This window comes from Cibotium barometz, chromosome 38 (assembly GCF_041138505.1).
Source record: "Cibotium barometz isolate CiBa-2024 chromosome 38, ASM4113850v1, whole genome shotgun sequence".
NCBI classification, from domain to species: Eukaryota; Viridiplantae; Streptophyta; class Polypodiopsida; order Cyatheales; family Cibotiaceae; genus Cibotium; species Cibotium barometz.
The window spans coordinates 43,058,403-43,083,531 of NC_141083.1; the positions used below are offsets into that span (position 1 = coordinate 43,058,403).

General features: G+C 45.9%; 1 protein-coding gene across 4 annotated transcripts in view; it reads left to right on the forward strand.

The window, feature by feature from the left end:
• The first annotated feature begins 5,400 nt into the window (after nt 1-5,400).
• The window catches only part of MIA40 (Cox19-like CHCH family protein), a 74,375-nt gene continuing 54,646 nt past the window's right edge, over nt 5,401-25,129 (forward strand). Inside the window, exon 1 of one of the 4 annotated variants that reach the window (XR_015262546.1) lies at nt 5,401-5,599. Coding sequence is in view for 3 of the 4 variants with exons in the window: in XM_086777807.1 (XP_086633933.1) it covers nt 5,462-5,599 (138 nt within the window). In the remaining variant the exon portion in view is untranslated. Of the gene's footprint in view, nt 5,600-5,689; nt 5,941-25,129 lie in introns of those variants that run through there. The other 3 variants (XM_086777807.1, XM_086777808.1, XM_086777809.1) reach the window with 3 other exon arrangements.

A 25,129-nucleotide genomic window follows, 5' to 3' on the forward strand; every position in this document is an offset into this window, starting at 1 on the left:
ACAATACCTTTTGGTGGAGATGGTTGAGGAATCTCCTTTGTCCCCCCTTATCCACATGAGCCCCTCCTATCCCTTTTGTCCTCGTCTTCTTCTTTGTTGATTGGGGAATCCTTTAGTGCCATATTTGTTGCGACAAACAAAGCAAGAAGTATAGCCACATGCCACAGTAATATACCCACACATAAAAAAACAAAGCTTAATGAAAAGCATGAATGATTGCCAACCTTTTGGTGGGGGAGATGGTCACATGTCAAGAGCATCCGAGATGGGTAGTGTGGACAAGGGTTTTGGTGCTTTGCCCCCTTCTTTTTTACCGGCCTAATTACATCCTTTCCCTTTTCATGTGGTCTCTTCTTTTGTAGACAAGGGTTTTGGTGATGTCCCCCCTTATTACTACCATGAGCACGTCCTTTCCCTTTTCCTTTGGTCTCTTCTTTTGATGGCGAAGAGTTGCGTGCCATATCTGAGGAGAATTGTGTGTGTGACAAAAAACTAGGGCACACAATAAACCAGGAAATAGAACCAAGCCATGCAATGAGTGCAAACAATTCCCACACACAAACACAGTAGACACATGAAGACAAACACAAATCATGTGTTGGCCCAGGGTCAATTGAATGGATTGAGTAGTTGGGGCATCAACAAATTCTTGTAAACCCGGGAAAAGCTGTTTATGTGTGTTTGAAGTACGGGTTTAGAAACGTTCCAAGCATTTGAAGCATGCACATTAGGTAGGTAGTGAGGGATGGTGACGAGAGCAATGGTCGAGATTAGTGGGAAGGTCATCTACGAGAAAGGGCATGCAAAAAATTGGCATGTAGATAGGGTATGCCCTATTAGAAATTGGCACCCCTTCTTTGATTTGAAATTGGCACGTGGCACCCCTTCTTTGATTTGACTATTTGCGCACACAGGGGCCACGGGCCATTTTACAAAAAGCGCTCGCCTCGGGCCATTTTTTGGCATCCTCTTTCTAGTTTACTTTTAGTAAACCGGGACAAAACTCACATCCTAGATGTCCCTGGAATCAATGTAGAAACTTGACGCGTCAATTTTCGCAAGGCCAACGTGTCAACACATGAGGCTAAAGATCAAATCGATAGTCGGCATCCCCTTTTTGGTTTACTTTTAGTAAACCAAGCTAAAATTCAAATCCTAAACGTCCTCGGAATCAATGCAACACGAGCACCAGAAGACAACATGCCAATTTTCACAAGGCTAGCGTGTCAGCATGTGAGGCTAAAACTCAAATCAATAGTCAACTACCTCAGATTCGTGCCTGGGCTTCCACATCGCCAATCCCACCGCCATGGCTTCATTCAAGACACTGTGGCATATAGTGAGGAGGGGAACCACCCACATGGGGAAGGCAGTACGACTATCAAAATCTTTGGTTGGGGGTTTCAAACCAAGGGTCTAGATCTTTTGGGAGGCCTGGCAATGCCTAGTCTGTGAGGATGTCCAGTCCACATAGCACGTCCACGTAGTGTTTTGGCCACCACCATGAGCCATGTAAACAGGTCCTTAGCCGAAGCAGACAATCCAGTAGTAGCATCAGTTTCTTGAGTGAAACCCTTGCCTATGGCTACACTTCACCTTAAAAAGGGAATGTAAAAAGCCATTATAGCCACCCTGAAAGCAGAACCACTTAAGGACAAGAAAGCAAAACCCAGCATAAACCTAATCAAGCCTAGATCTAACTTGACTTTGATTGTAGGATAAACTGGAGAGATTTATACAACTAAACCTAATGCTACACACTAAGATCTTGTTGTACGTTTGCATCTTGATAATTTTCATTAAACAAGAGCTCTTTTAAATAGAGTTTTTACAAAGCCTACGTGCACCTTAACTTTAGGAATATCAATTTGCATGTCCACCAAGACTTCTCACTTTTTCATGCTTTCCATGCACTGTGCACCTATTCTTAACCTTAATTTCAAGATGCATTTGATTGGACTATCATCATGAACTATATAATATCCAACATCATCACTTGTGAGACAAGGGCTCCCGCTCCTAGAAGAAACAAACAATGATGGCATCCACACTCATAGTAAACTAGGCATCTAAGTATGTATTGCTCCTTAGACTCAAGCTTCCAAGTACTATGTCTCAAGGATTCCCTCTACTCTCTCGTCTCAATGTGAAGGTCGTATGATGATACCCTCAATTGGGCAATGGTAGTGTTCCAACATGCACCTATGGAGATAACTAGGCCTCTCAATGAATCCATTCTCAATGACCCTTAGGAAGTGCTCTCTGTGTATTGGAGCTTCAGGGAAAGCTAGCCGTGGGATATCCATGTTCTCTTTATATGAAGTCAAGTAATATCTAGACAGATGATCTTCTTCCATGAGAGATCAAGAAAAGGCATGTTTAAAGTGTACTCAAAAGGGATCGGTGGTGCATGCATACCAACAATTGTGATGACCCTCATGTGCCTAAAAGAGTGTAAGGCCAATCATGGGAGGTGTTCTCTATGTAATGTAGACGCGTTGTATGTATATGATGGCCTGAAACATGAGGGCATGATATGAACTCAAGCAATACTATGGTAGTGGCATTGCTATGAACTCAAGCAATACTATGGTAGTGGCATTGATGGCTTACTCCCGGTCATGCATGAGAGCAATACTATGGTAGTGGCATTGATGGCTTACTCCCGGTCATGTATGAGAGCATTATAACTTGTTAAAATGGAGATCGAGAAATTAAAGGATTCAAAAGAAATTAAAGGATTCAAAAGAAAGAGTTAAAAAAAGAAAACAAGAAATAATATGTTGAAATGGACTTTTACAAGTCAAGTTTAATAAAATGGACTTTTACATGTTGAGTTTGACAAAACTTTATACTCCCCTAACTCTTACTTTTGACAAACACAAGCCAACAATAATAATGTGTGTGCGTGCGTGCATGCGTGCGTGTGTGTGTATTGGCGATATATTGACATGAATGAATCCACAAATCACTACTATGCAAAAAAAAAATGTTGTTGTTGTTGTAAGGGACCACCATTTTCTTAAAAAGGGGCTACACTTTTTTCTATTGTAAGGGACAACCCTTTTTTTAATTGTAATTGTTATTGTTCTAAGGGACTAACCATTTTTTTGTGTTGTAAAATTGTTGTTGTGGACTAGCCATTTTTTTTTTGGTAAGGGGGAACACACACACGGTATGTTATATATGTGTGTGTATGTGTACATATATTTACATGTGTACATATATATACACATATATGTATAGATATGTTTGTATGTATACACACACTACATGCACACATACACATACACATACACATACATATGTATATATATATTTATATACATACGTACACACATATATATAAATATATGTGTATGTGTATATATATGTACACATACACACGCATATAACATACACACATATATAACATACTCTGTGTGTGTGTGTGTGTGTGTGTGTGTGTGTGTGTGTGTGTGTGTGTGTGTATCTATTCTATCTATTATTGAGAGACATCTTTCTAGCAACGTGGCAAGCTGGAGGTATTAGGAGTTGAATTCGAGTTTCTGACAATTTGTTTTATCTTTTCATACACGAGAAAGCTTGGAAATAAATGGATTTGATATGCTGAGTCTCTCTCACTTTTGTATCTTTGTGGGTAGCCGGTTCTCTCACTTATGTATCTTTGTGGGTAGCTGGTTCTTTTCCTTCCCATGTCCTGTTTGGAAAGGCCCTATCTTGTCATGTGCCCCGCCTCCCTCCCCTCCCTTCAAGCAAGAGCATGGGTACTCTCCTCTCTTCTTCTATCTCTGCCTTTACCAGCCCGACCTGGCGCCACCTTTGACCAATCCAATCTATGTCAAGGAGTCAAGGAGGGGAGGGGTTGGATGATACTAGCCATAGGCGCAAGGACATGGGAAGGAAAAAAACTAGCTAAGAAGCAAGAGAGAGACTTGCAACAAGGAGTCGAGAGGGGGAGGGGTTGGATGATACTGGCTGTATAGTAGGCATAAGGACGAGTGGAGGAGTGGTTGGGAGATGATAAGGACGGCTGAGGGGTGGCTCTCTCTCATGGCAGCTAACAAAAAAGAGGAGGGATTGGCTTGACCGCTAGTGGTTTTAAAAAAAGGAGGTACTCTTTGTGACTCAAGAGAGAGAAAGGGCGTCGCACAGAGATGAGATACAAGGTTATCACCTTGAGAAGCGTCACACACACCCCTTCCTGCTATCCGATCTCATCTCTAACTCTATGTCTCTATATATTATATATTATATAGATTATATAAAGAAAGAGTTTCACAAAGCTTCCAGGTGGCAAAAATTTGGAGGTTTGGGAAGGGGAGGAGGAGGTTTGAGGAGGTTCAGGTAAAACTTGAATTTAGAGGTCTCAAAAGACGTGCGAAGCATGGGTCTATCTACTATCTAGGAAAGACTAGCATTGGAGCCCAAGCCAAGTCAAAATGAAAGACTCAGTTTTGTCTTGTGTCAACCCCAAGATATCCCTGAAAGACATTAACACATCAATTTGCAAGTTTTGAAGCATGTTAAAGTCTCGAGATGTAAACTCTTGGGTAGCACCATTTGCAAAAGATTTACAATGTAATGCTAAGGCCTCTCTATAAGATTTTTCTATTTTCAAAGGACACAACCTAATTCTTTTCTCTAGAGGTAGTCACCTTCACTTGCATTTGAAGGTAGGGAAACTAACAAGTGCAAACAAAATTTATGATGCGATTGTTGGTTAGAGGCCCTTTTAAAAGTCCTTGTCATTACCTTAGCAAAATATGTGCGTTCACGAATCAATTATGTATTAGTGGTTTTTCAGAGATTATGTCAAGCTTGGCAATGCCTTGGTGGACATGTATTTTGATTGTGGTGGTTGGCATTAGGCTACACAATTTGGCATTGGGTAGCAATTGACAAGATGGACAAATTTCTTGACATAGAGGTGAACAAGCACACTCAGAAAAGTAGCATGAGTACTTGACAAGCTTCCTATTTCTTAATGGAGTTTGAAGGCCTATGTGTAGTAGCTAACAAACCATGATGTCAACATTTGTTAGTTCAATACTTTCACAATTCCTTTGTGGACATGCATGTCAAATGAAGTGTGCTAGGAAAAGCACGTGCTATAAAAAAAATCTTAATTGGGACGTGATTTCTGAATCTTCACTTTATATAGGATTATCAGAAAGAAAATCTATGCAAATCCTCCTTTTTTTTTTCAATACGAGATTTTTATTTGTACCTTGTAGTGTCCTTAGAGATGAGAGTTGGAAGTAAGACTCAATCACCCCAAACACACACACACTTCACCAATTACTCTAACACACACACTTCACCAATTAGTCTATGGCACTCCTAGTGAAACCCCCCTTCTACATACGACAACAACGCGCGGGTTGAGGATATATATATATATAACACGAATCCTGACAAAAATCGAATCTTACTTCTTAGCATTATTCTTGCTTAGCGTATGGTTTTTGCCTTTCGGAGAAGCAGGCCAACCACAACGAAGCGCGTGGACGAAAAGTACTGTTTCTCACTTCTGAACAAGTTATGGGCCCCTCGCTTTCCGCAGCTGAATCCGACCCTCTCTACGGCTTGGCTCAAGGTATACGCAGTGCTTCTCTGTATGTACTCTTAATTGCGACTTGTATAGCCTTGCCTTACAAGCAGGCGTCTTAGACTGTCTCTCTCTCTCACTCTCTCTCTCTCACACACACACACGTACAATGCATACATCTGCTGCAATGCACATAATACTTTGTCATTTGAGCGTGCTCATAAACAAGTTCCAATGAGAACGTGTGGGTGGCTGTGGCATGAGAAGAGAGAGCTTCTACAAACACACATACATACATAGGCACATAGTCACACAGTCACACATATATGTATCAAATACAAGCAAATAACACCCACGGGTGGGGATTATTGGGATCCATCCGATCGTGTGTACAGTTCTCTCTCTCTCGCTCTCAGTTCTATATCTTTCTTGTATAATTTCAGGTTGTGATTGTTCTCTGGTAATTTAGGTTCCACAAAGCTTCCACATGTAACATTAGTATGAGAGCTTTGAGCTTGATAACCTTGCTGCAGAGCAATTTTTTTTTGTCTTGTGTGGATGGTTTCTTTCGCTCTAGGGCACGTGTAAGTAGTGATTCCATACACGTAGTGGATGGTTTACTTGCGTTTTGGGAAAACCCTAAACACTCCCACTATGGACAAGCAACCCAAGATGAGAGCAATTTGAGTCTACTGCATTCTACGAAGATGTGCCCTACATTGGCTGACACCACCACTTTCATAATGGCAACTTCTTCACCTGAGCTTGTGATGACATAGGAGGAACATGATAGTTTGGTGGCAGAGGCCGTGGCAAAAGCCAAACCAGTGGTTGCACAACCCCCACCCCTACCCCACCACCACGTCCCCCCGCACCCTAACAATAACCATCACCACTCAGTGTGCAACCCCAAAGTTCAAACACCTAGTGCACAATCCATTGTATGATCACCCACCCAACCCAATCCTTCTGGACCCCAACCCCCTCGCTTACTCAGAGCAATATATTGCTATAGAGGTGAGATGAGTGTAGCTTGAGCACGATTTCAAATTAAAGCAGCTTCAACTACAATTGGACATGACCCTCCAGACTAGTCTTGAGAGAATCGGTAAACATTCTTTCAATTCTATTCCCCTTTGTAACTAGGACTAGGGGGCACTAGTTATTGATATCTATGAGGGTTAAACCTCACTGCAGACCTTGCTTAACCATTTATCCAATAGAAATTAGGTTCTTTGTAATGTTTGGAATATGAAATATGTCAATCAGGTATTTCATTTTGCCATCCTGCAGACAATGACACCTTACTAACGTGCGTAATAGCACACGTAGTATCATCACTTGTTTCCACATACCTTGCTTTTTTAAAAAAAATTTTCTGCATATCTCTAAACCATCCTTCATGATTGGTCATGTAGTTAGAAGCACCCGAATCAACATATCGTAAATCTCTAGGATTTTGTGCATCTGTAGACATGGAACTAAGCATATGCTACATCTCAAAAACCTGCTCACTTCTATCTTTGGCTTGCTTGCTTGAAGATGTATAGTTCCCTTGCTGCAACTTTCCACTTTTGATGGCATTTTACTTTTTATAGCATTTCTTTGCTATATGCCTTGGTTTGCCAAAATAATAGCATTTCACTCTGAATTCTTTGCCATTCACCTTGGTCTCTTTGGCTCCCCTTGCCTCTAGAGGAGCCTTTTCCACTTGATTGAGCATTAGATTCTTGTTGTTGCTGACCATGATTCATGTGTCTGTGTAGAAGGCTTGCTCGTGCATATTTTTGGAAGATGATTTACTTCCACCATTTATCTCCTTAGTGATCAAAAGAGCTATAAGGTCTTCAAAGTATTTGGAAAGTTTTCTCGGGTTCGGATAGATGTCTAAAACTGATCATAGTCTTTACTAAGCCCATTCAATGTGACTGACACAAGTTCGTGATCAACAAGAGCTCCAATAGAGGCAAGGGCATTTGCAAGCCCTTTCACTTTCGGTGAGTAATCTTTGAAATTCGTCTTATTTCTCTGTACATTACGCAGTTTGTGCTTTAACTGTATCTTTCTTGTCTTGGTACTTATGCTATACAACTTAACCAAGATATCCCATGCATCCTTAGGTGTCATTGCATCCTATATATGACCGATCATAGCATTCGACACGCTAACAGAGAACCAATGCATCACTTTGCTGGCTTTCTCATGCCAAGCCTTAAAGGCCTACACCTGTTGAGGAGTTTCTTTGTCAAGCTTGGGCTTCTTCTCATCACCTGAATTAAACTCCTGATATCTTTTTTCCATAAGGAAGTTTCTCATTTTGAATTTCCATGCTTGGAAGCTATTCTCGTCCAGCTTTCTCGCTCACAATCTGGGATAGACTGTTAGACATGATTACCTGCAACAACTTACTAAACAGCGGTTGCAAAAACTCTTGTACTTACAACAGCAAACCTGCAATCTTTGACATAGTCACCTCCTGTGGTACTATAAACTTGTTCTTTTGCAATTGTATGTGAACTAGTCACATAAACATACATCCACCGTCTTGGAAATAGGGTTGCAAGAATGTGTGCGCACGCGCACACACAGTGGAGAAACTCAACGGAGCACACAATGAGATGATAGGTAGATTATGAATGTGTGCTATACAAAGATTATAAGTTTACTCCAAGATGGGTGTATACTAGCATGGGAAAAAAACCTCCTAAAGAGGGAAAAAGTATCTCGACTGGTCCTAGTGTGTTCACACACATCACTACCAAATATGACTGCAAATCCCTCCTGGGAGTGATGATGTGAACAAGGGGTGAGCTAGCATTAAAAGTGTAGAGATATACTAGGCTCTTTGGACTGTGAGAGGGAGCCAGACTAATCTCTGAAGGAAAGTAAGTTCAAAGCTTTGCGAAAAGCTTCAAACTTCTCTCATGAGAGAGCCTTCGTGAATAAATCTGCTATATTGTCCTGTGTTGGTAGGTCGCATCTATTCCGATACACAGTGAGGGCCGGATGGAGATTATTCGTGACGGCAAGGGGGGCAAGCATGCTTCCCGTGTTCTTTATGTCCTTGCTCTGGGTTTTCATCTTTTGTCAGTGCATGAAGTATGCAAGACTAGCTTTCGGGTGGAATTTGAGGAGCATTCAGTTGCTCTAAGGGACCGTGAGACTGGCCAGGTTGTTTGGGAAGGCGGTGTGGAGAATGGTATCTACAAGCTCTCTGCACTCTCCTCATTGACAAGTTCTCAGGTTGGAGATCTGTGGCACTTTCGTTTTGGCCACTTAAATGTGGATGCTTTGATGCGAGCTTTCCGAGACCAGATGGTGGTTGGCTTGCCAGATGTTGGTAGTAGGCAAGGGCGTTGCAGTTCTTGCATACGTGGTAAGCAGCACAGGGAATCCTTTCCGAAGTAGGCTTCCAGGCGGGCTTCGAAACCATTGGAGTTGATTCACATTGACTTGTGTGGACCTCAGCAGACACCATCTTTGGAAGGATCTCTTTACTTTATGCTGCTTGTTGATGATTGTACCAGATTCACGTGGGTCTACTTTCTTTCCCAGAAGGACCAAGCTTTTGCACGGTTCAAGGATTGGCACGTGATGGTGGAGAAAGAGTCTGGATTTCAGGTCAAGACTCTCAGGGCTGATAAAGGAGGTGAATTCTCCTCGACTGTATTTCTCAGATTTTGTGCGGATCATGGCATCAAAAGGGAAGTGGCCAATACAGGATCGCCTTCGGAGAATGGAGTTGTCGAACGCAAGAACAGGACTGTGGTGGAGATGGCGAGGACCATGCTGGAGCCTGGAGCATCGTGATCTTCCTCGTCCACTTTGGGGAGAGGCTGTGGCAACGGCTGTCCATACCCTCAACCGATCTCCGACGACTTCAGTACTCCATATGACTCCATTTGAGGCATACTTTGGCAGGAAACCTGATGTCTCACACTTCTGTGTCTTTGGGAGTGAGGCATATGTACATATTCCGAAGAAGCAGAGGGGGAAGCTTGACTCCAAGTCCCGCAAGCTTGTATTTGTGGGGTATAATTCTCTTTCCAAGGGATACAGATTGTATGATCCAGACAGGAACGAGATTGTTGTCAGCCGGGATGTGGTCTTTGATGAGCATGTTCCAGTGTCCACTGTCGAGGAGCCGCCACTTCTTGGAGATCCAGAGGAGTCTGATGATGATTCCGAGACCATCATTCCAGTTGATCAACCTCAGTCAGTACAGGAGGTTGAGAGCCCGCAGCTAGAGTAGAGCCCCCGCGACCACAGGTGGCTCCACGATCTGTTCGAGTACCTAGGTGGTTGTTAGATACCCTACGGGAGTCAGGTGTCACGGAGCTACCCTCCGAGTGGACCAGAGAGGACGGCCCTCGAAGATCACACAGAGTCCGAGATAAAAGCAATACAGCGGAGCTTCTTCAGGTGAACTATGCTTTGATGTCTCGTATTATGTGGGACAAGGAGCCCACTTCCGTAAAGGAAGCCCTTTCACAGGATACTTGGAAGCAAGCCATGCAGGTGGAACTTGATGCCATTGAGAAGAACAACACTTGGGAGTTGGTACCGAGGCGGTCGAAGCGGTCAGTCATTGGTGTCAAATGGGTCTTTAAGACCAAATATGCGTCTGATGGGTCGGTGGACAAACACAAAACCAGACTTGTGGCTAAAGGTTATGCTCAGCGGCCAGGCATCGGCTACGAGGATACCTTTGCACGGACAGCACGGATGTCCACGATTCGGACCCTTCTTGCCCTTGCTTCTTCTCAGAGGTGGCCCGTGTATCAAATGGATGTAAAATCTGCGTTCCTTAATGGTGACCTGTAGGAGGAGGTGTATGTTGAGCAGCCTCGAGGCTTTATTGTTCCAGGATCTGAAGGGATGGTTTACAGGTTACGTAAGGCCTTGTATGGTCTTAAGCAGGCTCCCAGGGCTTGGAATCAGAAGATTGATTCCTTCTTTATTAGGACTGGATTTCAGAGATCGGTTGCAGATCCAAACCTGTATCTCTTTCAAGAATGCGGCATGGTCACGCTTATGATCCTTTATGTGGATGATCTCATTCTCAGTGGCGGTCATGTGGAGCACATTAGAGTGACGAAGGCTGCTTTGTCAAAGGAGTTTGAGATGACCGACTTAGGCTTACTCCACTTCTTTTTGGGATTGGAGATCTGGCAGACCCAGAGGGGGTTTTTCGTCTCTCAGCAGCGGTATGTTCATGAGTTGCTTGAGGCCTTTGGGATGGAGAACTGCAAGCCTATTACTTCGCCGATGGACCCGAACACAAAGTTAATTGTTACTGATCCTTGTGAGCCGGTTGATGCCTCACAGTACCGGAAGTTGTTTGGTTCATTGATCTGGTTGCTGAACACCAGATTGGACTTGAGCTTCTCCCTGGGGCTGTTGAGCTCTTTTATGCAGACGCCATTGAAGTCTCATTGGGACGCAGGATTGCGGATCTTGCGGTATCTGCAAAGTACGAAGGATCAAGGACTCTTTTACACAGGAGGGGATGGAGTCAGGCTCCAAGGTTGGAGTGACTCAGATTGGGGAGGAGATCCAGACATGAGGAGATCTACTTCAGGATACAGTTTTACCCTCGGCTTAGGAGCAGTTTCTTGGAGCAGCAAGAGGCAGCCAACTATTGCCCTTTCTTCGACAGAGGCAGAGTACGGGGCTGCTTGTGGTGCTGCTTGTGAGGTTGTGTGGCTGCGGAGCTGCTAGGCGAGATTGGGTTTCCACAGAAGGAGCCCATAGTCATCCAGTGCGATAACCAGAGTTGTATAGCTATTGCTCGGAACCCGGTCTTCCATGCCCGAACCAAGCACATAGAGATACAGTATCACTTTGTACGTGAGAAGATCTTGGCTGGTGACATCTTGCTACTTTATTGTTCGACGGAGGACAATGTGGTGGACCTCTTCACGAAGTCTTTACCTCAGGCTACGCTCAGGCGGCACTCCAGCTCCCTTGGGTTGATTTCACAGCCAGGAGCTGAGAGGGGGTGTTAGAAGTCATCTCTTGTCTATATTTATACACCAAGGCCTCTGTTGTGGGTGTGCCCGCCCTGTATAAGGTGTTTTATCATTTTTCCTCACTCCCCGTATTTTTCCCTATTTTTCCCATTTTTTCCATGGTGTGGATGGATGCTAGATGGTTGGCAGGAGCACCTAGTGGCTGGCCGACTGTCGCTTCAGCAGTCGTGTGACTGGCCGACTGCCCATCAGCAAGCGTGGAGTATTTTATTGCTGGCCGACTTGCTGTATGCAGTCGTGGACTTCATTTACTGCTGGCAGACTGCTGATGCAGTCGTGGAGTGCTTTTTCAGCAGGCCGACTGCATGCATGGGGCATATAAATAGGCCCCATGCCCCCCACCATTGTATCATTCAGTTATTTGCAAGATCTTGCGTATAGAGAAGAGTTTACACACCTATCTCTCTGTGTTTCTTGTGCTGTCTATTTTCTGCATTCTACTTGCTCTTGTCAACCCAAGTTTGGTTATCATTTCCGCTGCATATTCTGACAAGAAGTAGCCATAGTGGGTTGCTTCTTGCCTAGCCATGATATACATGAATCACCAAGGCGAAAGCAAAAACCACTCATGGACACTCGTGTGTCATAATATCTAGCCTAGTCTGAGCTTGTAAATGTATGGAGCTGGACCTCTTCACAAAGTCTCTATCTCAGACTATGCTTTGGCGGCACTCCAGCTCACTGGGGTTGGTTCCACATCTAGGAGCTGAGAGGGGGTGTTAGCAGTCATCTCCTATCTGTATATTTACACCAGGGCCTCTGTTGTGGGTGTGCCTGCCCGATTTAGGTGTTTTCTCATTTTTCCCCACTCTCCATATTTTTCCCTATTTTTTCCTATTTTATTCTGGGTGTGGGAGGGCTGTGGGCTACCTTTGTGTGCTGGCTGACTGCTGGATTCTCTCACGACTGAGTGCTCTGACTTGGCCGACTGCCTCTATGCTGGCCGACTGCGCTAGAGCAGGTCGTGGACATTTGTTGCTCCTGTCGGCTGTTTTTCAGCAGGCCGACTGGCTGCTTGGGACCATATAAAGTGGCCCCTTGCCCCCCCCACACTTATATCATTGTATCCAGGATTTCTTGTGTATATAGCAGAGTTATACACCTCTCTCTCTCTCTCTCTCTCTCTCTCTCTCTCTCTCTTCTCTGCGTTTTTCTGTTGTGCACTTTCTCTAGTTTTTTCAGATCTTGTCTTCATCTCCGCTGCATATTCTGACAGCGTTAACCTTCATTGCTGCCCTTTGGCTACAGCCTAGATCTTGGCCTCTTGTACCATGCGTTTGCCTTCCACCTTTGGCTGCCTAGGAGGGCCTAGGAGGGATTTTGTTGCTCAATGATTATATGGGGAATGATGGTGTCACGTGCATCCCGCACTTGGATGCCATGTGGGCATATCTATAAAGCAGGACTTGGAGTGGTAACTGGTCCCTTGTGAGCCTTAGTACGGGGTGAGTCAGCCAGGGTTCCACTCTAAGCTTCTAGGGTTAGGTTGCAATTCCATACTGTGACTCACCCTCTGGAATGATGTAGAGGTGTATCGGACACTGCTTGGGGCACCAGTCATAGGATTAGAAGGTCTTGTGGCATATCTATTTGGGTATGTGGGCAGGTAGGCAAAGGGGCAGCCCTGTGGGCCACCGAAAAAGGGCTCAATGCCCTTGCCTACATGAAGGGTAATCTTGTGGGCCACCCTAGGGGCCAAGGAGTCCCATGGACGAGCCCAACAGCCATGGAATGGCTGGGCAGCCAGTCGGCCAGGCCTAGAAGGCCTGGGCAGCAAGGTGGCCAGCCAAAAAGGGTTGTTGCCTCAGTCGGCCAGCCTCAAAAGAGCTTGGGTCTCAGTTGGCCAGCCCAAGAAGGGGCCAGACCCCAGTCGGCTAGCCAGACCCTAGTCGACCCCAGCAGCATCATGGCTGCCCAGTGTGAAAGGTGCCTCTTTGGTGCATAAAAACAGGTCATGGGGAACTATCTACTGGCTGACTCCTCTGTAGCAAACCGACCAGCATATATGAGAACTATATAAGCATGGGCCAGTCTAGGGATTAAATCATCTCATTATTCACAAAGTGCTGAAATGATCCAAGGGCCAGGACAGCCAAAGGGAGAACCTAAGCAAGCTGAACTTGAAGGTCAAGAGTCAGGTTATTACAGGCTGCAGATTTACAGCCAAGGAAGACCTATAGGAAGTCAGTTGTTTTTCATCATTCAATAAAGCGAATACACTAGTCCTTGGTGGGGGCCCTTTAGAGGGTATTTGGGACCCTATTGGATGTACTTGTCTTTGTTCTTCTTCTCCTCTCTCTCTCTCTCTCTCTCATTACAAGAGCCTTTTTCTGCATCTCTCACCAGATGGTTTTATCACCTGCCCGACGTACATGGATGTACACCTATCACATGGGATACATTGTGCCATTGGACAGATCCGGACCTCATCACACCAGTTGCGGATTGAGACAGGGTGATATGTGCATTAGATCTCGGATGACCACATTTGTCAGCTATGCTACCAGGAGGCAGAGATAGAGGAGCACTACATTTGCCGATGTACAGTCTATTATGAGATCCGAGGGAGATATCACTGCTTCTTCCAAGAGGGTTTTGGGCCGTTACGCAGGGTCATGGACTTTGAGGATCAGAGATGCCTGGGATTGTTCCTACTTGAGCTCAAGAGACACAGAGAGACCCTCTTGGCATATAGGAGACCGAGCCATGATGTACCTAGGCAGAGGATCCTGACAGATTTCTTTAGCACCAGCACCAGCACCAGCACCAGCACCAGCACCAGCACCAGCACCAGCACCAGCACCAGCACCAGCACCAGCACCAGCACCAGCAGGCCAGCCCACACCTCCTGATACCTCTTGCATCGGGCCATCGGGCCATCAGGACACCAGCCACCCTCCCAGGGCACCAGTCATCACCGAGATCCCTTTCCAGACCCCTTCCTAGATACCTACTTCGGCTATCTTCCTTACGAAACACAACCGTCCTGTGTGTTACATGATTTACAGGTACGAGAGGTAGAGCTTCGAGCATAGGCGGTAGCTCGCACTGTTGCTGCACAATAGGAACAACGACGACACGTGGAGCACAAGCAATATCTTGCAGCTCTGGACGCAAGGAAAATACCCATCACTTCTTCAACTCACCTTCACGAAAGGGTGAATTTTAGTGAGTATACCGGTAAACTCGACCCCACGGCTTTGTACTCCTGGGTTCATCAGTTTGAAGCCTATTTTGCTATTGGTATATAGAGAAGGTTCTGTTAGCTAGTTGCTACATCGAAGGGAAAGCCATTGGGCCTAAGCAAATTCCAATTATGGAGTTGTTGTCTACGAATGTGAACGATTTGTCATGGACCTTTAGATGCGGTTCCTACCGCTTCACTATCTTGAGCTGCTCGAGGATGAGTATCGGGGATTGAGAACGTGCAGCCAGTCCTCCAATTTGCAAATAAAGTCAGTCACCTGGTTTTTCAATTGCAAAAATTAGATGAGGACAAACGAGGTCAATTCCTATATAGTTTAGACACGCAAATCTAGTGGGATGTGTACATGTTTGAACTAGAGACGTTAGGAGAAATTGGCAAAACCCAAAATCATTTACAGGAGTGGCCAAGGCATGTGCATTTGGTTTTGGTAGACTCAGGTGTTCTTGCTTTGTGTTTGTGTTGGAATAGTAGTAGGATCCTTTGACGGGGGTGCACTAATGATCGACTAATATGTTTGCATTGTGATTTGAGTGATGCATTGACTCATCTTTGTATATATAGCATATTGCTTGTGTGTTTGTGAAAAGGCTCAAGAAATGATGATGACTCTTTTGAAAAAAAAAGCTCTCGATGACATTGCACTCTTGGTCTCGGAGGACTTTGATGGTATATGGTGCCATTGGCTCACTCGATCATTGGACATAGTGATAGAGTGGTGGCTATCTTGAAGGTCTTGTTCTGGAATGCTAGCTCTTGCTCTGAAGGAGGTGCTGGCATTAACCATGGGAGCTTGGTGGAGGGAGCTCACGGTGTTGGGGGCGTGGCCTCTGTAAACAAGGGGAACCTTCGCAACTGGGGATTTGGGGTGTGCTTGGTAGCCCACACATGAACAAGGGCTAGTGGTGGATTTTTTTAATATAAAAAATATAGCTAAGGTGTTAAACCTTAGAAAAGGAAGGAAGGAGGATGGAGAGTAGATCCGGTAGGAGGACAGCCAAGCACCTCCAATAATCTCCGCAACCAAATCGTCTCACATGTAGCACAACAAACCGCACGATACTCCGCCTCTGTAGAGGAAAGCGCCACAGTAGGCTGCTTTTTACTGCTCCCTGAAATGGCTCCAGACTCAAGTGAAAAAACACAACTAGTGGTCGAACATGAGAACGGTGCAGGCCGAGCTTTTAAAAGAACTCATCAATCTGCTGGTACCAAGCCCGCGGAGCCAGCTTCAGACCATATAAAGCTTTCTTCAGCCAGTACACCTTATCTTGTTTGCTTGGAACAACAATTCCCGGCGGCTGATCAACATAAACCTCCCATTTAGGAAAGCCGACTTGACGTCCATTTGGAATATGGGCCATCTATGATGTCCTGCAAGAGCAAGAACGGTGCGAATGGTAGTCATCAAGGCCGTCGGAGCGAAGGTCTCATCGAAGTCGACTCCAGGGCGCTGAGCATAACCCTTGGCAGCCAACCTCGCCTTGTGCTTGTCCAAGCTGCCCCATCAGCTCCGAACTTCAATTTGAAGATCCAACGCACACCAATCACCTTACACTGCAGTGGCCTAGGCACCAAAATCCAAGTGCCATTCCGTTCAATAGCATCCAGCTCTGCGTGCATAGCACGATGCCAAGGCTCATGTGAAAGAGCCTTGTCCACAGAAGTGGGATGAGAAGGACCATGAATGATAGAGGACATAAGAGCATAGTTAACAAAAACATGTTGCCCTCATGAATTTGTTTCCCTGTAACTCTCTGGAAGATCGCTTGAGAGAACCAGGCGGAGGAGCAGAAGGAAGCTCATGTAACCCAGAATCAGGAATGGTCTGATATTACCATCCAGGCATAGATATGCTCGAACTCGCTTGAGGAGGAGCAGAGTCATCATCATCTGACTGAGAATCTACAACTGGAGGTGTAACAGAAGCAGAGGGAGGAGGAGGAGGAGGCGGAGGCGGAGGCAGAAGAAGCTCACCACCCCCCTCTGAAGACGTAGGAGTCTCGTCGAACACCACATCACGGCTCACAACAACTTTGCCGGCCTGAGGATCGTAAAGACGATATGCCTTGGACACAGTGCTGTATCCGAGAAAAGTCATGCGCTGAGACTTCGAGTCCAACTTGGAGCGATGCTCCTTAGGCACATGAACATACTCCGAACAACCAAATATCCGGAAATGAACAACAGAGGGCTTCTCCCCATGAAAAGCCTCATGTGGAGTTTTATTTGGAAGAGCAGTAGTAGGAGACGTGTTCTGAATGTAGCCAGCAGTAGACGCCGCCTCAGCCCAGAAACGTCGAGGTAATGAAGAATGCTCAAGCATAGCACAGACCATCTCCATAATGGTCCTATTCTTCCTCTCTGCAACTCCATTCTGTGATGGAGTATATGTTGTAGTAAGCTGTCTCTGAATGCCATGGGTCCTGCAATATTGCTGAAACTCCTGGGATGTAAACTCACCCCCTTTGTCGGTCCTGAGAGCCTTAACCGAGGAACCGGTCTCTTTTTCCACCTCAACTCTCCAATCACAAAAGTGCTGAAAAGCCTCATCCTTGGACTTCAGGAAAACCCAAGTATATCTGGAGAAGTCATCCACCATCACGAGCATGTACAAATCCTTACTTAAAGACGCGGTACTCATTGGACCACTCTGCATGAACAAGAGCAAGTGATGTCGAAGATCTATGTGTCGCCTCCTTCAGAAAGGCGGCTTGGTGTTGCTTCCCTTGCAAACAAGAGGAACAAGTAGAAGGTGGAGCCTTGATGGTCGGTAAACCCTCAACCAACCCATCCTTCGAAGCTCACTGTAGAAGCTGATAGCTCAAATGGCCAAACTCAGCATGCCAAAGAGCAGAAGAAGAACCAGAAGAAAGCAGAGCGGTCAACTTGTACAGACCACTATCTTGGACTCCCTAAGCCAAAATGCTACCAGTCTCCTTATCACGAATGGTAATCTCATAACGAGAGGAGATCACCTCCGCACCCTGAGCTGTAAGAGCACTCACTGACAAAAGGTTAAATGCCAAATCTGGAATGTACAGAACGTCAGAGAAGTACCTCTTGTCCTCGGAAGAGCGGAAGATGGGGATGGTACCATGTCCATGCACTGGCACAGAAGAAGAATCACCCAAAGTGATCTCGCCTGACCTGGCAGTGAAGTCCTCGAACCAATCTTGATGGGGTGTCATGTGAGCAGTAGCACCGCTATCCACAATCCAAGACCGCGACTGAGAAGTCACAAGAGCAAGTATACGACGAGTACCTGCTAATAGAAGAATACCATCATCCTTCTTGGTTTGAGACACCGCTGTAGAGGAAGAGTTCTTTGCTTCTTCATTCCGCTTCTTCTTGTGACATTGGGGCGATTTATGACCCTTCTTGCCACAATAATGACACTCAATGTCCTTGTTTTTAGAAGATTTGCTTTTGTCTTTGTCTTTGTCGTTATCCTTGGAGTTCTTGTCAGAACCCCCTTTCCCTTTCTTCCGTTGATTCTTCCCTTTATCTCGCGTAGCCAAAGCTCCATCAGAACCACTAGAGGTGTTGGTCTGCTCCTCAAAGCGAGACTCAATCTGCATAATGGAGGGGAGAACTTCCTCCCAAGTAACTGGAACAGGACGAGGAGAAGAAACAAGAGACTGAAAATAAGCATCAAACCTCTCTGGAAGCTTGGAGAGAAGCCGAATAGCCATATCCTTTGTAGAGATATCCTTGCCACAAACAACAAGCTCGTCCCGGAGATCTTTCATCTTCGAGATGAAAGCAGATAAAGATGGAAAGGCAGAAACTGATAAGTTCATAAGCTGCTTTTCCAACGCCAAAATCTGGCCTGGAGACTAAATCTCGTAGAGATCTGCAAATGCCTTCCAAACTTCATGTGTAGCATCTATTGTACGTACATGAGAGAGAACAGAATCTTGATAGTTCAACATCAGAAAGGAGAAAACACGACGATCATTCGATTGACAAATATCAATCTGTGCCTGAGTCACACCACTGGAAGCAAGGGTGGGAGGGGTGGCATTGGCAGGTGTAACAAGCCAATCCCAGAGATCCACGCCACGCAAGGCTGATTTCACCTTCACCTTCCACAAAGTGTAGTTGGAACCATCCAACTTTGCATACTCAGAGAACATATGAAGTGTAGTCGGGGCAGCCATCACAAAAGCTTGGGCTCAATCTCAGAAATATGCACAATCTCGGAAGAAGTGTCCACCACAGGTACCAAGTTTGCCACCAAAGCCCGAATCACCACAATACACCCGTTGCAAAAGGGAATGTCCACCGGAGAGGAAAACACAGCCAAAGAGGGGCTGCTGTCCTGAAAAAACAGGCCGTCTAGATCCAAACTCCAAGTAGAAGAAAAACGCTGATGAGAAATTACCTTCAGGTTGTAAGTGATGAAGCCAAAGTGAATGGAAAGCAATCAGCAGAAGCTGTCGAGAAAACGCAGCATACAGAGGGCTGCAAATCTGAGAAAGACGCAGAGGTGAACGGGTTGTAGATAGGGCTGAATCTGGGGCAGCAGAGGGAATCGCTGAACCGAGAGCGATGATACCAAGAAAGAGTGCACAAAGCGGAAGCAAATAAGCACTAGAGTGTGCTGAGTAGAGTGTGCAAGAGAGAGAGATATGGAGCAACTATGCTGAATATACTGAAGTGATACAGTCCCAAGCAAGAGACAGAAGTAGTCTCATAAGTGAGGGAGCAAAAGATAGACTAGGCAAGATACAAAAGTGAGAGGCCAGCCCACCTATTTATAGGTGGGAAGAGGTGGCCGACTGGACATGCTATAACTGGCCTATTGGCATAATAAAGCTGGCCGACTGCGAAAATGCATCCAGGCTGGGAAAAATCCCAAAAAAATATGTAAATAAGGGGTGGCCAGCCCACAATCAAGGGCCATGAAAAAGGGACCAAAAGGACACCAAACATGGGCAGAAATTGGGGATGAATGTGCTAACAAAGATGTGATCAAGGGTAGAGTAGCTCCTCCGAAAGCCAACCTATCCTGAGGCTCTGCATCCCTGGCTCTCTAGAGGCAAATGAACTGAGCTTCGTCTCTAGCATTGATCCATAGAGTTTGGCCAATGTGTGCCCAATCATGATTGTCCTGTAATTGTTAGGGCTTATCACCCATAGCCATTTGAGCATCCGTGTTGGATGAACTCCGCATGTGCCAGAATCTGATCTTGAGCCTGGATTTTGGTGTGATTGCTTGTGTGCGACGTCGTGTCGGTGTCCGAAGAAGTTCTTTTGAGTGTGTTGCTAAGCTTAATCCAAGCCCTTGTTGTACCCAACATCTTGTCTTATAAAAACACCTAGTTGTTGTGTGTGGTGTGTTGTGGCTCAGAAGATGGCCCTTGAGTGAAAGACTGCAATTGTTGTGGTGTTGTAGTTGCATGAAACATATAGCCTCTCATATATCATTGTAATTCGGTGTGTCTTGGGTGTTGAAGGATTTAGTGTAATAATGTTCTTGTGGTTGGGTGTTGTGGTTCCGTTGGTGTTCAATGGTGTACGGTTGGGTTTGCTATAGAGGCCCTGTTTTTGTTGTGCTCAACCTAACAATGTTTGATCGGGCACTTTCACTTGCACAAAGTGCCGAGATGAATTACAATAATGGAAAACCGAAGACCTCCTAGTCCGGAGTAGCCAAGGCAGCCATTGCCAATGGCAAGGGCTAGAACCAGACCCAGTTAGGGTCTACCCCGGGAGCCTATGGCTCCAAGAACTCGAACAATGGACCTCGTTGTACTCCAGACTAGAAGGCTGTGGCCTGCAAGACAATCCCAAAGAGCACGAACTGAAAGAGTGCACAGAGCGGAAGCAGAGTGGCACTAGAATGTGCTGAACAGAGAGTGCAAGAGAGAGAGAGATATGGAGCAAACTATGCTGAATATATTGAACCAAAACAGTCCCAAGCAAGAGACACTGTTAGTCTCATAAGTGAGGGAGCAAAATATGTACAAGACTGAATTGAGAAATGAGAGACAGCACCCACTATTTATAGTGGGGAAGTGCTGGCCGACTGGAGCTCATAAACAGGCCGACTGGAGCTGTTGGACATGGCCGACTGGAAAAATGCCAGAATGGCTGGGAAAAATCCCAGAAAAATAGTAAAAAAGGGGTGGCCAGCCCACAAGCAAGGGCCATACAAAAGGGGACCAAATGGGCACCATAAAAGAGCAGAAATTGGGGATGAAAGTGCTAACACCCCCTCTCAGCACCAGATGCTAAACAAACTCCGAGAATCCGAAGATGAGGAGCCAAGGAAGCTTGAGAAACCGGCTTGGTGAACAAATCTGCAGCATTCTCCACGGAAGGACAATACTCCAAACGCAAATCTCCAGCAAGAACCCGTTCACGAACATAGTGATACTGAATCTCAATGTGTTTCGTACGAACATGAAACACAGGGTTCTTGGCGATGGTGATGCAACTCTGATTGTCACACCAAAGAAGAGTAAATCCGGTAGGAGGACAGCCGAGCTCCTCCAATAATCCCCGCAACCATATCGCCTCACATGCAACATAACAAACTGCACGGTACTCCGCCTCGGTAGAGGAAAGCGCCACAGAAGGCTGCTTTTTATTGCTCCAAGAAATGGCTCCAGACCCAAGTGAAAAAACACAACCAGTGGTCGAACGCCGTGTATCTGGATCTCCAGCCCAGTCTGAGTCAGACCATCCAACAAGAGTGCGTCCTTGACCATAAAAGATGCCAAAATCCAGAGTGCCACGCAAGTACCGAAGAACTCTGAGAGCACACCGCCAATGCTGCTGACGGGGTTTGGATGAGAAGGAACTCAATAAACTGACTGCGAAGCATATGTCCAATCGGGAGTAGGTCAACCATACCAAACAACCAACGAGAACCCGATACTATCCCTGATCAGTCCCTGGAGAAGCATCAAGTGAAGAAAGCTTCTCACCAATATCCATAGGAGAAGATACTGGTTTGCACCCAGTCATTGGAAATCTGTCGAGAATCTCCCGAGTGTACTTTTGCTGAGAGAAAAAAATGCCCTTCGAGGTCTGCCAAATCTCAAAGCCAAGAAAATAATGCAAGAGGCCAAGATCCGTCATCTCAAACTCTGTCTCCAAAGCATCCATAACAGAACGGATCCGCACAGAATAAGAACCTGTAAAGATGAGTCATCAACATAGACCACAATGATAACAATCAACCCCCTCTCAAGGAGGATATAAAGGTTCGAATCTGCATGAGAACGGCGCAGGCCGAGCTTCTGAAAGAACTCATCAATCCGCTGGTACCAAGCCTGCGGAGCCTGCTTTAGACCATATAAAGCCTTCTTCAGCCAATACACATGATCCTGTTTGCCCGGAACAACAAATCCTGGTGGCTGATCAATATAAACCTCCTGTGTAAGCTCTCCATTCAAGAAAGCCGACTTGACGTCCATCTGGAAAACGGGCCATCTATGATGTCCTCCAAGTGCAAGAACGGTGCGAATGGTAGTTATCCAGGCCGTCGGAGCGAAGGTCTCATCGAAGTCGACACCAGGGTGCTGAGCATAACCCTTGGCAACCAACCTCGCCTTGTGCTTGTCCAAGTTGCCATCAGCTTGGAACTTTGATTTGAAAATCCAACGCACACCCATCACCTTACGCTGTAGAGGCCGAGGCACCAAAATCCAAGTGCCATTCCGTTCGATAGCATTCAGCTCTGTCTGCATAGCATGACGCCAAGACTCATGTGAAAGAGCCTCGTCTACAGAAGTGGGATCAAAAGGACCATTAATGATTGTAGACATAAGAGCATAATTAACAAACATGTTGCCCTCATGAATTTGTTTCCCTGTAACTCTGGAAGAACGCCGAAGAGAACCAGGCGGAGGAGCAGAAGGAAGCTCACGTAACCGAGAGTCATGAACTGTCTGATAATACCAACTAGGTACAGATCTGCTCGAACTCGCCAAAGGAGGAGCAGGGTCATCATCATCTGACTGAGTATCCTCAGCTAGAGGTGTAACAGTAATAGCGGGAGCAGGAGGAGGAGGAGAAGAAGGAGGTGCAAGAAGAAGAAGCTCACCACCCCCCTCTGAAGATGTAGGAGTCTCGTCGAGCACCACATCACGGCTCACAACAACTTTACCGGCTTGAGGATCATAAAGACGATATGCCTTGGACACAGTGCTGAATCCGAGAAAAGTCATGCGCTGAGACTTCGAGTCCAACTTGGAGCGGTGCTCCTTAGGCACATGAACATACGCCGTACATCCAAATATCTGGAAATGAACAACGGAGGGCTTCTCACCATGGAAAGCCTCATATGGAGTTTTGTCGAGAAGAGCAGCAGTAGGAGACCTATTCTGAATGTAGACAGCAGTGGAAGCCGCCTCAGCCTAGAAACGTCGAGGTAATGAAGAATGCTCAAGCATAGCACGGGCCATCTCCATAATGGTCCTATTCTTCCTCTCAGCAACTCTATTCTGTGATGGAGTATATGCTGTAGTAAGCTGTCTCCAAATGCCATGTGTCTTGCAATATTGCTGAAACTCCTGGGATGTGAACTCACCCCCTCCATCGGTCCTGAGAGCCTTGACCGAGTGACCGGTCTCTTTTTCCACCTCGGCTTTCCAATCACAGAAGTGATGAAAAGTCTCATCCTTGGTCTTCAGAAAGAAAACCCAAGTATATCTGGTAAAATCATGTACAACGCCTTACTCAAAGACGCGGTACTCATAGGACCACATAAGTCTGCATGAATGAGAGCAAGTGATGTCGAAGATCTGTGTGTCGCCTCCTTCGGAAAGGCGGCTCGGTGTTGCTTCCCCTGTAAACAAGAGGAACAAGCAAAAGACGGAGCCTTGATGGTCAGCAATCCATCAACCAACCCATCCTTCGAAGCTCGTTGTAGAAGTTGATAGCTCAAATGGCCAAACCGAGCATGCCAAAGAGCAGAAGAAGCACCAGAAGAAAGCACAGCGGTCAATTTGTAGAGGCCACTATCTTGGACTCCCTGAGCCAAGATGCTACCAATCGCCTTATCACGAATGGTAATCTCATAACGAGAAAAGATCACCTCCGCACCTTGAGCTGTAAGAGCACTCACTGACAAAAGGTTAAAAGCCAAATCTGGAATATACAGAACGTCAGAGAAGTACCTCTTGTTCTCGGATGGGGATAGTGCCATAACCATGCACTGGCACAGAAGAAGAATCACCCAGAGTGATCTCGCCTGATCTGGCAGTGAAGTCCTCGAACCAATCTCGATGGTGTTTCATATGAGCAGTAGCACCGCTATCAACAATCCAAGACTGTGATGACTGAGAAGTCACAAGAGCAAGTATACGCCGAGTACTTGCTAAGAGAAGAATTCCATCATCCTTCTTGGGTTGAGACACCGCCGTTGAGGAAGAGTTCTTTGCTGCTTCATCACGCTTCTTCTTGTGACATTGGGGTGACTTGTGACCCTTCTTGCCACAATAATGACATTCAATGTTCTTATTCTTTGAAGATTTGTTGTCTTTATCCTTATCGGAATCCTTGGAGTTCTTGTCAGAACCCCCTTTTCCTTTCTTTTGTTGAGTCTTCCCTTTATCTCGTGCTGCCAAAGCTCCATCAGGGCCACTGGAGGTGCAAGTCCGCTCCTCAAAGCGAGACTCAATTTGCATAACGGAGGGGAGAACTTTCTCCCAAGTATTTGGAACAGGACGAGGAGAAGAAACCAGAGACTGAAAGTATGCATCAAACCTCTCTGGAAGTTTGGAGAGCAGCCAAATAGCCATATCCTCTGTGGAGATGTCCTTGCCACAAACAGCAAGCTCGTCCCGGAGATCTTTCATCTTCAAGATGAAAGCAGATAAAGATGGAAACGCGGAAACTGATAAGTTCATAAGTTGCTTTTCCAATGCCAAAATCTGACCCGGAGACTTAATCTCATAGAGATCTGCAAAAGCCTTCCAAACTTCCTGTGCAGATGAGAGAGAACAGCATCCTGATAGTTCAACATCAGGAAGGAGAAAACACGTCGATCATTCGACTGCCAAATATCAATCTGTGCCTGAGTCACACCACCGGAAGCAAGGGTGGGAGGGGTGGCATTGGCCGGTGTAACAAGCCAATCCCAAAGATCCACGCCACGCAAGGCCGATTTCACCTTCACCTTCCATAGGGTGTAGTTGGAACCATCCAACTTGGCATACTCAGCAAACATATGAAGAGAAGTGGGAGCAGCCATCACAAAAGCTTGGGCTCAATCTCAAGAAATGCACAAACTCTGAAGAAAAGGTGTCCTCCACAGGTACCAAGAGTGCCACCAAAGCCTGCAACACCACAAGCCCCCTCTGCAAAGGGAAAGGGCCACTGGAG